This window comes from Cataglyphis hispanica, chromosome 9 (genome assembly GCF_021464435.1).
Source record: "Cataglyphis hispanica isolate Lineage 1 chromosome 9, ULB_Chis1_1.0, whole genome shotgun sequence".
NCBI classification, from domain to species: Eukaryota; Metazoa; Arthropoda; class Insecta; order Hymenoptera; family Formicidae; genus Cataglyphis; species Cataglyphis hispanica.
This window is the reverse complement of record NC_065962.1, coordinates 4083757-4102183: the sequence shown is the minus strand read 5'-3', so window position 1 is coordinate 4102183 and position 18427 is coordinate 4083757. Positions and strand designations below refer to the sequence as shown.

General features: G+C 32.6%; 1 protein-coding gene across 3 annotated transcripts in view; it reads right to left on the bottom strand.

Annotated features, from left to right (window-relative positions):
* LOC126851972 (uncharacterized) overlaps positions 1 to 18427 on the bottom strand; it is a 163720-nt gene that overhangs the window by 119283 nt on the left and 26010 nt on the right. For all 3 annotated transcript variants that reach the window (XM_050596378.1, XM_050596381.1, XM_050596380.1), the window contains exons 3-4: positions 9072 to 9201; positions 4604 to 4761 (exon numbers count right to left, since the gene is read on the bottom strand). In XM_050596378.1, the coding sequence (XP_050452335.1) occupies positions 4604 to 4761; positions 9072 to 9201 (288 nt within the window). The remainder of the gene's footprint in view (positions 1 to 4603; positions 4762 to 9071; positions 9202 to 18427) is intronic.

Below are 18427 nucleotides of genomic sequence, written 5' to 3'. Positions count from 1 at the left end.
CAACATAAAAACTAAATATAAACAAAAGTATGAATGAACTCAAGTTTTTGGGTCATGTAATTAGCGATAACAAAGTAAAACCGGATCCTGAGAAGATCAGAGCAATAATGAAAATAATGAAAATGCAGACACATTCACATCAAAGAAAGAATTACAATGTATGCTTGGAATGACAAACTATTTAACTAAGTTTATTGATTAGTACTCAATGATAATTTATGAAGTCCATTAAGGAAAAAAGCTTGGTTGTGATCACCAACTCAACAAAAGCATTTGAAAAGTTAAAAGCTGCCATAATAAACGCAACAACTTTAAGTATGTACAAACCGAATAAACTACTATACATGTGCAAACAGATGCCTGCAACTTAAGAGTAGGCGGATGTTTACTACAAGATGATATATCTATAGCGTACAGCGCACACCTCAGCGGCTTTAATAGTTACATGACAAAGATATGTACCTATAGAAGAAAAGCTTTTAGCAGTAGCCCATTATCTAGAGTTCTTCAAATATTATACATTATATATTATATAGTCAGTTACAGTACAAACAGATCGCAAATCACTTATAGGATTTATGGACACATCTTGATAAGTTGTTTCCATGATTTAAAATTAAAAACTGAGTTATGATTTAACGTTAATATACAAACAAAGTATGCAGATACATCAAGGGCACCGCTTGATACAAGGAAAATTTGTATGACAGTCAAGCCAAGAGAAAGAATATTAAGTTTATTTAATGATATGCTTACAACAATTACAAAAGGCTACAGAAGAAGATGCAGCAATACAAGTTAAACAAATATATATAAAAGGGATGGCCCCAAGAAGAGATACCAAAAATATTAAAGCCGTAAAACATACAAGTAAATTGAGTGTTCAAGAGGATATAATATGATGAGGTCGCAGGCTAATTATTCTTAAAGCATTGCAAGGTTTGATGCTTAAAGAATTACAAAATGTACATCATGAACTTACAGCTACATCAGTCAAAGTTCGTAAAACAATATACTGACCAGGAATATCAAAAATAATAACGAATATGATTTAGTCATGCAAAGTTTATGCCAATGATCAAAACAAAAATTGGCAGCACAAATGCAACCAAAAGAACAGTCAACCATGCAGTGAGAACAAATTGCTATAGATATATAGAAGTCAAATAATAAAGATTATATGTTAGTACATTTGTTAATATATCTGTTAGTTGACTACTATACCAACATGGCAGCAGTTAAAAAATTAGTTTCTTCTAATGCAATGTTAATCATTAAATACATTAAAGACATATTTTATATTATACGAATTGCCAATAATATTGATTTCTGATAATGGTCCATCTTTTTCGCATTAAGAAAATTTCAAGGGTTTCTAAGCAACTCTTCTAGGAAAATCTAACAGTCCGTATTATCCAATGCCTAATGGATTGACAGAAAGGATAATTCAAACAATTAAAATTTTAATGAACAAATCCTCAATTACATCTGTTTAAGATGAGTGATACCCGTTTGACCACGTTGATATTGACCACAGTCCCGATTGATCACGCTGAGATTGACCACGTTGCGATTAATCTGGATTGAACCACGCTTTGCGTGGAAAATTTTAAACCCATATAAAACCTCGCTTCACGTGGAAAGTTTTAAACCCATGTTGAACTTTACTTCGCATTAAAAAGTGTATGCGTGAAAACAATGTTTCCCTTCCCCCTCCCCTACGGGCTCCACTGCCATTAAAATTAGACACATAGGTTTGCCTAGAACCTCGCTTTCCGTGGAAAGTTTTAAACTCATGTAGAACATCTTCTCACTTCGCATTAAAAAGTCTATAGTAAATATCAACATGGTCAATTGGAATTGTGATCCATCGAGACCGTGAACAATCGGGACGGTGGTCAATCGAGACCGTGATCAATATCAACATGGACATTCGCAACGTGGTCAATCTCAAAGTAGCTAATTAGGACCATGGTCAATATTAACATGGTCAAAACCGTGATTGTGGGACACTTCCGTTAAAGATATTGCGCTCTCATACAATGCAATTTCTATTTCACATGGGTAGAATCCAACAAATAAATTTTATGGTCATCCCATTCGCAGTTTTATATCAGCATATTTATATCAACCAGTGAAAAGCACAATCAACTAAAAAAGCAAAGCAACACAGGATTAAGGCAACCAATAATTTTTCATCCAAATCAACGTATATGAATAGAAAGTAAGATACATCCAAAAAAGTGACTATCAAGCATAATAGTTCAAAAATCAAGACATCCCCGCACTTATGTGGTGTAAAAGGAAGACAAAGCAATGCTAAGGCGCAAAACAACACATAAAGCCACGGAAGAAAGGGTGAAAAGTCCTGAAGAGCTTTATCAGTCTAAAGGATCAAGCCAACAAGAAAAATAAATAAAGCAACAGAGAGAGCATAAACACTCAATCCTCTTAAAGAGTTAAGAACGAAGATAATGACAAAAAAAGCCAAGTCGTTTAGATAACTATGTACTTTAAGCCGTAAAGGCATGTTATAAATATGTGTAATTAACATTTAAACATGGTTTGAGAATTAATTAACATACTTAGCAACAGTGCTAAGCGTCGTAATATATGTATAGCAACATATGATTTGCACATCTCCTATTTATTCTTGTAAAGCATATAGATTAATAAACATCTTATTATATAGTAATAAGCATTTAATCATCGTCTTTATTAATATAACATCAGTGCTGAATGATGTCAACCTCCCTCTATTTCTTAATAAAAATAAAATAAAAAAGACTCTATGTACGAGGAAGCGTATGTTAGTGATTGTACAATTGAACACTGATCGCTAATATGCACATTCTATCTCCACGTTTTGTACCTTTCTCTAGCATTACTTCCTAATCTTTCTTTTTTCACTAACTTTCTTATCCAAATATTTCTGTTTTAAAGGGATTTTTATTATCAATTGAATCTTGCCTTGTCTTTCACTTTCTCATTCATTTTCTCTTTGCGATTTTTTGTGAATCTTTTTTAATGAAAATGTTTGCACGACAGAAATGATCTGTTGCTTCATATTTCATCCCAACAATTTAATAATAAAAATAAACAATAAAAAAGAATGAATTTAATAATAAAATAATTAGTAAATTTTCGGAAAACCCACCTATATGAAATAATGGATAAGAATATCCAATCCCTATTTACCTTTTAAACACAAATATGAAATTTTTAAATGGCGCTTTTATATGATTAAAAAAAATATGCGATTTTAAAGTTTTATAGTTTTAATGTTTTTTCTGTTATAAAATAAGGAAAAATAAAGATTGTTTACGTTGTATTTGTGTAAAGCAACCTGAAAAAAATGTTTACTTTTCCAAGAACAAAACTTCTTGGGTTTTTCCACACAAAACGAGGTTCAACGCAAATCTATGTGTCTAGTTTTTGAATAATAGAACCTTCCTGCAGGGGGAACATACTGCCTCTACGCATATATTTTCTAATGCGAAGTGAGGATTCCACATGGGTTTACAACTTTCCACGCAAATCAAAGTTCAATTCAAATCTTTGTATTGATAAGTGCTGTCTTATATAATTTTTTGGTTAATATGCATAAAGTGCAAAATTGTAAACCTACATGGAATCTCACTTTGCATTAAAAAATTTATGCACGGAGGCAGTGCGTTCCGCCCCCCCCCCTCCCCCTCCCTAGCGAGAGGGTTTCACTACCAAAAAACTAAACACAGCTTTGAAACCTCGCTTTGCGTGGAGTAACAATTGATTCTGAAGTGTATTAACAGTAATACAAAGACAATTAAATTTAAGCAAAAGAAATTCTTAACAGAAATGTACTGTAGTGACGCAAATGTAAACAAAAAAATATAAACACGCAAGTAAGACATAATAAAAAGATGATATAAGTGAATGCGAAAATTATGATACATCAAAATCGCATGTCTTTGGAACTAGAAGAGAGCGCTATTTTTAAGTTTCATATTCATGTTCAGAAGGCAAAAATATGTAGGAATTGTGTATTCTTATCCATTATTTCATATAAGTGAGTTTTCCGAAGGTTTACAAATAATTCATGATTGATATTAATTTGTACATCTTTTTGACATGCGAAAAATATATTATTTATATATGATACAACTTATGTAATGACTTAATGTAACTTAACCATGTACTTTAACCACTTTGACACATGTGCTTCATGTTTTAAGATCAATATTTTATAAATTTTATATATTACAATTATTTCATACAATTCAAGCAATTAATTATAATAAATTGTAAGCCAAATTTAAAAATCAAACTTTTAATAACATTGTATACAAAATTCTATTAATATTAATAATAAAATTAATGCTTGGAGACATTTCTTTATTATATTAGTGTGGCATATATTATTCATGAATGCGCAAACTTTCAGATCAGTTTAACCATCTGATTGGTCAACTTTAAATACTTATCACTTTTTAATATAATCTCAACATTTTGGTATTAGAATTTTTGTTTCGATAGAATCACATAAGAGTCTGTTATTAATGGTGTCACGAAAAGTCTGCGAAAAAACATTTAAAATTAACATTGAATTATATTTATTATGTACCTGAAGGTATTAGATGACAAAATTGGACATTGCGTCAAAAATGGTACACCGTCAAAATATTGAAACCCATTTTGAAAAATTCCATGCCAATGTATACTCGCTTCAAGACCTTCGGCTTCATTTTGTAAGTCAATGATAACATAATCATTTTTGCAAACCTTGAAAAACAAGTTTATATTTATATAAATTATAATCAATGCATATTTTAATTGATAAATTCTCCAATTTCTTAATATACACTATTCAAAAAAAATAGAGAACACTTTTCATGTCCTAAAAATTGGGCTATTTTCAAACCGTTGAAACCCGAAGAGAAATCATCGTAGAAAAAATTAAAAAAGCATTTTGAAGCTTGACGTTTTAACTTTAATAGGCTATCAGTAGTTTTTTTTTTAAGTTTTGATCTTCCTTGTTTGATGCTTTAAAAAAAGAACACAATGTTTTTGTTTTTTAAAATTATGTATTTTTGACATTCTGCAGCTCGATAACAAAATTTCTTTCGAGAAATTCAACTCTGCGCTATTTCCATTCGTCGACGATAGGATGACGCTATCAATCTTGAACGAAGGAAATATCTGGCCGGAGCCTTTTGCCGCAGGGTTGAAGACAAAGGGATAAGAGGATTGAAGGTTCTAGTGTGACGGATATAAACAATCAAGATGGCAGATTAGCCAATAATCGTAGGGATTTAAGTCTATTGTAACGTCGTAGTGGTTAAAATTACGTAAAATATTCAACAACCAAGATGGCCACATCGAGATTTCCTTTTATTCTTTGTTTGTATACTCCTCGATCGAAAATGTACTTTGTGCTACGTCCAGATATTTTCTTCGTCCAAGATATTAATTTCTTTTGAGTAAAGTCATTAGATTGACAAAGCGCCGCAATTTTAATTGTAATATTAATTTGGAGCGAAAATGGCGTCGAATAGTGTAGATAGTGCATACTAGGTAGCATGCATATAAAGTGTGGACTATCTGATGCCATTTTCACTTCAATCTAAGATTATAAACAAAATTGCGGTTTGTCAATCTAGTGATTTTACTTTTGGGATTAGCAATTGCGAGCGCTCAAAATAATGACTCGCGATGCTACTTGAATCGATTTATCGGCGTGCCACCGAACTCTATCACGGTATAATTATCTGAACAATTACATTAAGATTTTATTTTAATTCTTTATAAGAATTCAATCTGCCAACTATTAAAAAATAATGTATTGATATATATATATATATATATATATATATATATATATATATATATAATACATTTAAATAATAATATTTGTACAATGTTTTGTATCATCTATTTTTTTCAATGAATAATTGTATATTAACTGTTTATTTTATCAATAACTTTTCTATAAACTTTTTCGGATTCTAAAGTTATTTATTATTAATACGTTTTATAATTTAAAATAGAACTTTTTGATATAAATCCAGTTAACACACACACAAAACAAATTTTATATAAGCAATTTAAAAAAAAAATTATAATACAAAGATATGATTTTTACCATGATATATCAAGATATTTAAAATTGATAATTATTTACATTAACGGACACTTCGCCGACGATCTTGACCTTGACATATGTTGTCAAGGACATGATCCTGAATAATTTTTCCTTATAAATTAATTGGCGGTCTCTTATACTTTCTGAGATATTTAAAGTTAAAGTTTGAATTAAAACGAAAACGATTTGGTTTATACAACGTAACCCAAACCAAATTTTTTGTTTACATTGACAATAGACACTTTGTCGATCTTGTACTTTACAATGTATTTCAAGTGTCTATATTATTCAGTAAGGTCATTTAGTCGCAATATTTTACTTACGTAATCAACATGCGTCTTTACGAATTTCTTAGCAACATCAATGATGAGAAAAAATTAATTGATTATTTAATCAGTGTTATATTTGAAAAGATAAATTGTCCGCGATGTAATTCTTCTATTTCATTAAGTCGTAATATCAATTGTCTTATTTTTCATTGTCATTCTGTGCATTATAAAAGGACATCGAAAAAGAAACGTTTGAAAATATGGTGCAACTTTAAAATAAGCGCATTACATGGAACATGGTTTTCACAAAGTCGTCTCAATATTCAAACAGTATGTCGTTTCATTGCTTATTTTCTAATAATTCAGCCTCCATGGCAAATGTTTTTGGAGAATGAATTAGAAATATCATCAAAAACAGCTGTAGATTGGGTAAATTTTTGTCGCGAAGTGTGTTCTATAATTTCATCATATATTAAAAACATCATTTATATCAAAATATATGTCAAAACATCAAAGCTATTTTAATATAAATTATTTTTTATTTTTATTTTATAGCTTTGTGTTTAATAGGTTGACATAAGTAGTGAACAAATAGGTGGAGAAGACAAAATTGTAGAAATTGACGAAGTAAAAATTGGTAAAAGAAAATATAATAAAGGTCGTCTAATTTCTGGACAATGGATATTTGGAGGTTGTGAACGTGATACTAAAAAATTTTTTATCGAACCAGTTTCCGAACGTTCTGCTGAGACATTATTATTGGTTATTAAAAAATGGATAAAACCAAGTACAAAAATAATATCTGATTGTTGGAAACCATACGATTGTCTAAATAATGAGGGATATTTACATGAAAAAGTGAATCACAAATATAATTTTGTTGATCCTGATAATAATGTTCATACACAACACATTGAACGAGCATGGCGAGATACACGTAATAATATTCTTTGATTTGGAATACGTAAAGAACATTATATAAGTTACATAGCAGAATTTATAGAAATTAAGAGAAAGTTTACATTTTGCGAGCGTATTGATGCATATTTCGATATTATGTCTAAATGATATCCGCTATCACAATAATATAACTTAAAATATATTATTATAGTTAAAAAATTATTCGTTTTAATATTTGTCTTCCTTATTTTTACATTTACAAATTATCAAAAATAGGGGGTGTACTTCCGAATGACCCCGTTCCCGATTAACCTGAAACTTTACAAATAAGTTGTTTTCTATATAAAAAATAAAGTGCACGTGGTTTCAACTTTGAAAAATAAAAAAATTTGATAAATGCATAAAAGGTTACCGATAGGTAACCTTTCAAAGGCACCTTACCGATGTCTTTGACTTTGACATATGTTTTCAAGGACATAATTCTGAGTAACTTTTTCTTCTAATTTAACCGTCGCTCGTTGCTTATTAAAAAGTTATTAACAAAAAAAGTTTGAAATATACCAAAGTACATGCATGAAAGCACGCGTGCGCACACACACACACACACACACACGGGGGTGGAGGGGGGAGGGGCAAGTGGTGGACTTTGCTTTACAATGTATGTAATTTACAATGTAGCATGTACTTTGTAAGTTGTAAAGCGAGATCCACTTTGTCTACTCCCCTGGGAGGCCGAAGACTTCACTTGCACCCCCCCGGATGCGCGTGCGTGCGTGCGTGCGTGTGTGTGTGGTGCGCGCGCGCGCGCGTGCGTGCTTCCTGTCCATGCATGTACTTTGGTATATTTCAAACTTTTTTGGAAAGTGGAAAAATCCAAGAAGCTTCGTCCCCGAAAATGTAAACAAATACTTTTTCTACATCTGCTCTACACAAATACAACGCAAACAAACTTTATTTTTCCATATTTTATAACAGAAAATACATTAAATCTGTGAAATTTTAAAATCGCATATTTCTGGAACAAGAAGAGAACGTCACAAAATTTAAAATGTGTGTTACTTAAGAATGTATCTTTTACAATATATATAAAAAATGAAAACGATCCGTGAGGTGTAAATTAATCCAAACATTTACTCATTTTTGTTTCAAATCAAACTTTAACATTAAATATCTCGGTAACTATAAGAGACTGCCGATTAATTTATAAGGAAAAGTTACTCAGGGTCATGTCCTTGACAACATATGTCAAAGTCAAAGTCATTGGCGAAGTGTCTGTTAATATAAATAATTACCTTAAAATTATTTTACATAATAATTAAATTTATTTTTAAAAAATATTTAAAATTTTTTAATTTTTTAATAGAGGAAATGTTTATTAACATGTTAACTAGCATGGATATGCTGTAATTACCCGTCATAAATTAATGTTACTACAATAGATGTAACAAATTGGTATATCATGCAATATTTTAAAAAAGAATATTTTGAAAAAAGTATTCCTGAGGCGTGTTAGACTAGTAGAAAATAAATATCTAGCTAGTTAAGAGATTAAATAGTACTACATCATACTTTGAATTTTAACATTAAAAAAAATATTGTATTTATAATAAGGAATTTTGTTAAAAAAATTATTAAATGAAAAATATTATTAAAAGATATTTAAATACAAAAGATATCTCTAATATGACAATTAATATTATTAAATCTTTACAAAAATTATACGTTATGTTAATGTACATATTTTATGTAATGTAAATATTATGTTCAAATATGTTACCTACTTGAATACTTGGACCTGGGATCATACGATTGATAGAAAATATTGTTTTTTCAAATCCATCACCTATAACACATTCACATGATGAAGTAATTCCCGAATTATTCACTGGTTGTTCACAATAGTCACACGCACTGAAATAAATAAATTCCAAAAAATAAAAGTTTTTATCAAGAAGTGGTGTTTCGCATCAAGTTGACGTGTAGAAAAAGGGAGGCATTCCCTGTATTTATATGCGCGAATCAGCTAATTAAGAGTACCTCAGAGTATCGAACTTTAATAACAGTTAAACCGATTAAATTCTTAATAGTCTTAGACGATAACTTGGATAAATTATATAAGAAAAACGTCTTTATTTTTTTTTGTCTGTATCGTAAACGAAAGTATCAGGTTGTTGCAGATAAAATAACTGTTTTTGAATTTAAACTTTCATTTGACACACTTGATATACACATCTTGTAAATCGAAAAAATCTCCATCCACTTCAACATACTTCTCTCAATATGGTACAAGAACATTAATGTCTTTTCCATAAAAATCAAAAGAGCAAGATTCAAGAAATTTATTGAACGCACTTTTAACCTCACTTTCCGTTTGGAATACTTTTTCACTTAAAAAGCCATTCAAGTTTCAAGAAAATGGTAATCTGTCGGAAAAAAATTAGGAGAATAAAGAAATTAAGAGAGAACTTCGCATTTAAACTCTGCTATTTTTTTGCGTCTGTTTTATGCAGTTGCAACATGCATGCATTATCATGAAGCAATAACCGCGTCTATAATACTGATTGCGTGAATAATGCCGGCTGTTTAATACATTTTCTTATCACTACGTCAATTTTTTGATAGTATTGTCAGCATTTATAGTTTCATTCTTTTTTGAAAATGAAAAATGCACAATACTTTAGCAAACCACCATACAGGCATCATAATCTTATGCGAATGAAGACTCACCAAAGTTAAGCGGGGAGCACACACTTTTGCATAAGCGCATAACCATAAACATAAAGAAATTGATTGGTCCACAAATATATGCATAAGGAAATGAACCAATCAATTTCCTTATGCTTATAATTATGCGCTTATGCAAAAGTGCTCCCCGCTTTAGTCCTCCCACTTTGATTATTATGAATTTTTTTTTATTAATCGTTTGGTAGTTCATTGGTAGTGTTTGGTACAGAATTCAAAGCATTTGGTAATTTCCCATTTTTTTACAAAAACATAAACAAATTTTTAATCTTTTTTTATCCTCTCACTTTAACTATTATGGATGTTTTCCTTACCAATCGTTCAGTCGTTGATTGCTAATGTTTGGTAGCGCATTCAAAATGTTTGGTAATTGCCATAATTATTTTTTTTAATTGTTAACAAATTTTTAATCTTTTCTTAGCCCTTCACTTTCTCCCTCCTTATTGTTGAGGATTGACCAATCAAAGTAAAGTAGTTTAACGGTCGATAGTGCATGCTTCGCATGCGCATTGCATGAAATACGCGAATTGTGGGAGCGAGAGATTGATATACGTCTGCACCGTAATGTTTTTACCAGCTTTCACTAGCAATATATTATAATATATCTACCGGAAAGTTCTGTCCGATAATGTCATCTCAAGTTTCAATTTTTCGCCTCCAAAGATGAGTCATTCTACAGAAATGGAATTCACAAATTATCATCACGCTGGGAAGAGATCATTAGTAACTATGGAAATTATATTGTTCAGTAAATATTAATAAATGTATTATTTTCTTTTTTCAAAAACGGAGAGACCTTTCCGGTAAACCTAATAGTAATGGCGTTTTCGAAGACAATGCAATGACGTCATTATTTGCATGTCTCTGCCAATAAAAGACATAGATTCATGATCCGAGTTGAGTTAACCCGTCCATCCGAAAACGCCATAATATTATATGGATTAATTACAGTCAATTATTCCAATTCCAGAATATTCTTAGAATAATCGATTATGATTTGTCAATTTGCTTACAACTAACGACTAACAACATTATAGGCCGGGCTTAATAAATTGCCTGTAAGATTTATTATGTAATAGCAGATACTCTGTTAAATCGCTATCTTTCCTCTTTTGTATTAAGTTCGCTTAAGAATAAATTATACTTTTCGTAGAGTTCTATAAAGGCTGTATTACACTACGGGTTGCAGTTGGAATTATGGTTGACAGTTGCACAATCGACCGTTAAGCTGCTTCACTCTGATTGATCCTCAATAATAAAGAGAGAGAGAGAGTAGAGAGCTAAGAAAAGATTAAAAATTTGTTAACAATTGAAAAAAGAAAACGGGCAATTACCAAACATTTTGAATGTACTACCAAATATTAGCAATTAACATTGAATAATTGATAAAAAAGAATCCATAATAGTTAAAGTGGGGGGAGGAGCTAAAAAAAGTTAAAAATTTGTTTATGTTTTTGTAAAAAAACGAGAAATTATCAAATGTTTTGAATGCGGAATCCAAACACTACCAATGAACTACCAAATAATTGGTAAAAAAAAAATCATAATTCAATCCAAGTGAAGAGGGCTAACTTTGGTGAGGTCTCAGTTTTGATATATGTTTGTGTTCAACGTATGGTGGGTCGATCACTTTCTTCCCGAAAGGCAGTATTCATATTTTGCCTTGCTTCGGCCGCATTATGACCAAGATTAAATTATAAGAATAATAAGAATATTATTCATATTTCCTTACTTTCCATTAAAGAAACAGCGACTTTCAATGACATAAACATTGTGATACAAGTAAAGTTTTGTATGCAAATTTTCGTGTGAAACATGTACGTTTCAAATATTACATATAGAGCGACATCTGCATGAAAAAAGCTGAACTATAATGGCGAGAAGTTTTAATTATAAAAAACGGCCATTTTATCTGCAACAATTTAATAATATGACGCAAAATCAAAATGTGAAAATGTTTATTTAAAAAATGTCACATCACATTACTGTCGCGTTTCACATATTAGATCAATTCAGAGTATACTGCACGAATCGTGACATATCAGCAACGAAATGCACCGGCAGCAGCACGACAAAACATTGAACAATGCATTTTAAGTAAAATTATCTACACTAATCGGCACCGATTTGAAAGTTGCGTCAACATGTACCGACGCTAGCCGACATTTTCGCAAAGAATGTTTTGATGGTGCGTATAACATATCGATGCTTGTCTGCAGTAAATAAATAAAAAACAATGTTCGAACAACAAATTATTTAAATTATTATCAGTTATTTATCACGATCTTTCCGCTTCCCACATGGAACTCATCCATTGGGTGTCCATATATCTCCATAGCTCTGTGCAACATCTATCTCCACAGTGGATATTGTATAAATTTCTTATAAAAATTTATATTATCTTCACAATAGATATCCATCTATAAATCCATCATGCATGTCCATTAGACATTTGTTATAGATGCGTAATAGATTTATACTAACAAAATAAAATTTAATTTTTATTTAAGCATTATTTAAAATTCTTAACTAATATTTTGGGAGAATGCTTAAAATTTGGTAATATTATAATATATTCTTTTTTTATTTATAAATAATTCAAATTTTTATAAAAAATTTTTATTAAACTTTAAAACATAATTAATAAAATTTTAATACTAAAGGTAATGAATTTTTTTAATATTAAAATTTTTTATACAATCCATGATAAGTAATACCATTAATTTATTATTAATTATGAATAAAATTCTTAATTTATAAATGAAAATTAAAGATAACTGAAATATATAATTGGTTTGTGTTTTATAAAATCAAAAATATATTTTTTAGTTTATTTTGCCCATAAACAGATAAATATGAATAAATAAAATATATCCAATTGCTTAAATAATTATATTAAAAACAACTATAAGTGTGGGATTGTTAATCAGAGAGGAATGCTTGCTGGCTTGCCAGTGGGTACCGAGGAAATAATATTCGCAGTGGACCAAAACTAACACTTAACCAGACAATGGATAAAACATTTTCGGCAAATATCCCAGGTGGTAATCCGGGCACTGACCCGCATCCACCCTCTATAGAGGCAGGTCTCACGTATTTTGGGAAGGGGGGCAACCATTGTTTGCAAAAGACACATCTGCTAGCTCAGAAGTCTTAACCAGAAATCATGCTTCATCAATCAGCATGATATCAACCGAGACAGAGACAACTCTAACTTAAAACCACAGTAGCATACACAAGACCAAGAAGTGAAAATCAATCCACATATCAAACGTAGCATAAAAAGAGACTAAGGAGCAGTTCTGATGATCTTTTTATTAGAATCACGAAACAAACTAAAATTAAGAACTATTAGCTAAGTAACACTATCCCAACTTCGAACAGGTTTGATGTTCTGGACAACGAGAACGATAATACAGCTACCCCACAAAAACTAAACCATCCCCGATATTTGTGGATGGGAAATAAAGATATTGCAGGAAAAGCAAGTTAAGATACAACCAATGACATCGGAGATATATACAGAGATAGTCAAAGAACTGCGGCTGAAAGAAACTTAGTTTCATATCTATAAACCTAAATAGGATAGAAGCTTTAAAGTAGTTTTAAAAAATATGTATCCCTCAATTGAATCTTTAGAAATCAAGAATGCAATCAAAAAATTGGGTCATATGGTAGTAAATATATGGAATATTAAACAAAGAATAAAAAAAAACCTTTACCTATGTTCAACGTAGAACTGAAATCAAATACTAACAACGTTATATACAATATTAAGAATCTCCTACATTGTCGAATACTCTTTGAACCTCCTAGACTTCGAGATTCCGCAGTGCGCAAAATGCCAGTGTTATGGATACAGTAAAAAATTCTGTTATCATAAAGCTAAGTGTGTCAAATACGCCAAAGATCACTTAACAGCTAATTGCCCAAGAAAATCAGAACAAGTCAAGTGTGTAATGTGTGAAATCACCCAGCTAATTATAAAGGATGCGAAGTACACAAACAGTTACAAAAAGCCAGATCGGACACTCAGAGCAAGAGTAACACAATGGCGAACATCACAAAAAACTCTAATAGAGGAAGCCAATACTAACCATGAAGCATTCAAGTCTGCCTCATATGCCCAAGTTGCGGACAACAACACTAACCACACACAATGCACAAATCAAATGCAAACAAGCAATATATCAACTGAAATCAACAGCGTTAACAATCGGGAGATAATGTCTATGTTCCAGGAACTAATGAAGCAAATGATATCTCTGTCAAATCTAGAGTCAAACTTCATTGGCAAAATGACATTATATTCAACATGTTAAGAAATGCATTGTGGAATGCCAATGGGCTAGCCCAACATCATCTTGAGTTGAACGCCTTCCTGGAAATGAATAACATAATACTAATCTCGGAAACACACTTTACCAAACAAAAACTTCTTCTCTATGACCAAATATTAATTCCATCAAGCGATGCACCCAGATAACACTGCCCATGGTGGATCTGCTATTTTAATAAGAAACAATATTAGGCATTATGCAATTACCTACATAAAAAAAAAAACACATCCAAGCAACCAACATTATAGTCGAAGACTGGACTAGTCCTATCGCTTTTTCAGCTGTTTATTATCCACTGAAATTCAACAATAAGAAAGAACACTGCAAGCATTTATTTGAAAAACTTGGGTCCCGCTTCATTGTTGGAGGAGATTTAAATGCTAAATTTATACAATGAGGATCTCGACTGACCACTTCTAAAAATCGGGAATTGCTTCATGCAATAGGTTCAATAAATCTTAATGTCATATTGACTGGACAGCCTATTTATTGGCCTACTAATACGAGCAGAGTTCCTGATCTCATCTATTTTGCTATTATAAAGGAAATATTTCAGCAATATATTGAGTGCAAATCGAGTTTAGATTTTTGTTCGGATCACACATCTGTTTTTATTACTCTAAAGCCAGGCTAAGAATAATGACAATATATGCAGATTGCATAACACGAGCACAAACTGGAAATATTTTCGGGAGGAAGTAGCAGCAACTCTTAACACAAAACTATTCCTAAAAAGTTTAGATGATTTAAGGATAGCGGTAAAATACTTTAATGATTACAACAAACTGCCTGGAAAGCCACTCCAAAATCTACTAGCAATGATAACACATGTAAGTACCCATCAAATATTAGAGACAAAGTAGTCCTAAAAAGAAAAGTAAGGAAACTATGTGTACTACTAGTGTACAAAATGTCTGAAGATTAAAAAGCAATTAAATCATCTTGCTAAAGAAGTAAAAAGTATGTTAGCAGACTTGAGAAATAGAAGCGTTCAAAACTACCTTAAGTTTTTGGATGCAACAAAAGCAACTGATTACTCATTGTTGAAAGCAACAAAAAACTTAAACAGCTGCAAACCATGTCACCATCTATATATAAACTGGATGAAAATTAGGCTTGGAATGATATGGAAAAAGCTGAGATTTTTGCTAAACACCTAGCAAACGTCTTCATGCCCAATTCCAGTTGCGATTCCTCTGTTCTTAACAATAATAGTTGTGAAATCAATGATGCGATCAATGATTGCCAACAAGACTTTCTTAAAATGTACTAAAATTGAAGTAGCCAACGCTATTAAGGGTCGACCCAAAAAAAGCGCCTGGATATGACTTCGTTATAGGATGTACACTCAGAGAGTTACCTGAAGTTGATGTAATCTACCTGACCCAATCATACAATAGCATAATGAGGATTGGCTGTGTTCCATCCAAGTGGAAAGTAGCTCAGGTAACAATGATACAAAAACCAGGCAAATACGCAGAAGAAGTTGCATCATATAGGCCAATCAGCTACTTCTGGTATCATTTAAAGTGATGGAAAGATTGCTGCTCAATAAACTTGGAGAAATTATTGAAGACAAGCAGCTAATTCCAAACCATCAAATTTTTTGGCTTCCATAAACACAGCACTTTGGATCATGTGCATAGATTGGTTGATGTAATACACAGCTCCTTCGAAGCAATGAAGTATAGTTCTACAGTCTTTCTGGATGTTTCCCAAGCTTTCGACAGAGTCTAGAACGAAGGTCTGCTATACAAAATCAAACAGAACTTTCAATTCAATTATAAAATTCTCAAATCCTACCTGAAAGATCAATACTTCTTTGTTAAGTATGGCAACGACGTAACAAAATTACATCCAATCAATGCTGGAGTACCGTACTCGGACTGACACACATATCTGTTATACACAGCCGATTTGCCAATTGCTGGAATAACTCTGAGTACTTTCGCTGATGACACTACGGTCCTTGTGTCTCACCCTTGTGTCTTATAACCCGGCAGTAGCGTCATACTTCAGGATAGTCTCAATGCCATGGAAGAGTGGCTAAATAGATGGAGAATTAAGGTAAATGAGACCAAGTCAGTGCACGTGACCTTTACCTTAAAACGTGCAACTTGCCTTCCTGTCACAATAAATGGAGTGCAGATCCAGCAGACAAATGAAGCCAAATATCGACAAGTACACCTGGATAGAAGATTGACTTGGAAGAAACACATTACAACCAAGCAAATAATTAGAAATGAATCTAAGGAAAATGTATTGGCTCTTAGGCCGTAAATCACAGCTTAAGATGGAAAATAAAATACTATTATATAAATGTATAATAAAACCGGTGTGGACTTATGGACTGCCACTATGGAGCAGAGCGTTCTGCGCATCACATGTACATGGTTCGCGCTTGTGTGCGTAGAAAAACCCGGCCCGTCTAATAATACTGACCTCTAACCGATGTACCTAATAGGGTCAATGGACACACAGCAAACTGTTTTTACTATTGCTTAATTTATTACTGAATATCCTGGCGATAGATTGTAATGTTATATGGAGCTTTAAAAAAAAACTAATGATTTATCCGTACTGTTTTTAACTTTGCAAAATATATTTTTTATATTTGATACTGTTACGACCTGTATCGTTACTAAAGCCTCGCGGACCGTCCGCAAAAGAGGCCGGCGCTTGGCGCCCCATAAATTTCACATATCTGCACCGTTGCGGGACAGCGAGTGAGCCGCCCACCGTATGAGCCGCCGCTGGGCGATGCGATCCCCCACTAGGGCGGTGCGAGCCTAAGTAAGGAAAGCCGGCTCGACATGGCTAGCGGCACCATTCCCTGGTCCCGATCCTCGGGACACTCGAAGCCTCAGAGCGCTCTCTGAGTTTCCAGTTGACCGATCCTTATACCGTTCCTTCTAACCTGGTCTAGGAGACGAGTGCTCTCGTCTCCGGCCGAGTGCTCTCCCTTACACCAACCACCTCCGGTCGGAGACGAGTGCTTTCGTACCCTGTCGAGTGCTCTCGACGACCGGCGCTGTCCGTGACGAAGAGTGCTCTCTTCGTCGCTTTCTCGCGACACCATCAACTTCGACCGCGCGACAATCTCTCGGTGATCCGCAACTGAGAGCCTTTAGGCTCAATCCATTGTACGCATCGCGTCCGTGCTTATTTTGTTTGTACCGCGCCTAATCAGTAAGATTGGCTCGTGCCCGCTGGTGACGCCAGGAACAGCATCTCTCCAACGCCTAGTCCTTCTCAGGATAAGTCGCAAAGCATGCCAACTGACCCTTAATCCTTTTCAGGACGGGCCGCTGAGAAGTGCGCATCCTCGGCACCAGACATCGCGTCCTGGCACGATCTCGCGTTATCTCATATCCGGACCAGATTAGACAACTCCGATGCGATAAATTGCGAGTAGCCGATTCCGTTAGTACCAGCCGATTTTGTTTCTCTCGTTACAGGTCGATCCCGTCTCCTCCCATTGTATTCGCGAGTACTGTTTATTAGCCGATTTTGTTGTAACATATATTCACGCAAATAAATCATTGTTATTGGTTGACCAGACCAAATGTATGATTTGCGAGCCAGAGTCTCTTCCTTCTCCCGAATCCTGGAACCGACAAGCCGATCCGTGGCGTCGGGAAAGGTAGATCGTTACAATACAATTAAAATGCACACAAAGATGGGAAAATAATATAAATTCAACAATTTATAATAATAATAGTTTAAATTAAATTTTAGATTAAATAATAGTTTAATTGTTAATTTTTGTGGAAAAAGCTGTAATAAATCTATAATAAATTTATGTAAATTCTATAAATCTCTAGTTATAAAATTGAAGCAGTCACTTTAAATTGTAAAATGGTACATTTCACGGAGATTAATAAACCTCCCAACGACATGAAAATGTTTGTCCAAACTCATTTCAGAAATCTTGCGCATAGCGTTGTATTAATATTTATATAACATGCCACAAATAATATTATTTTTATTATTTATACAAGAAATTTTTACAAAAAATATTATATTAATAAAAATCAATTAAACACTATTGGTTT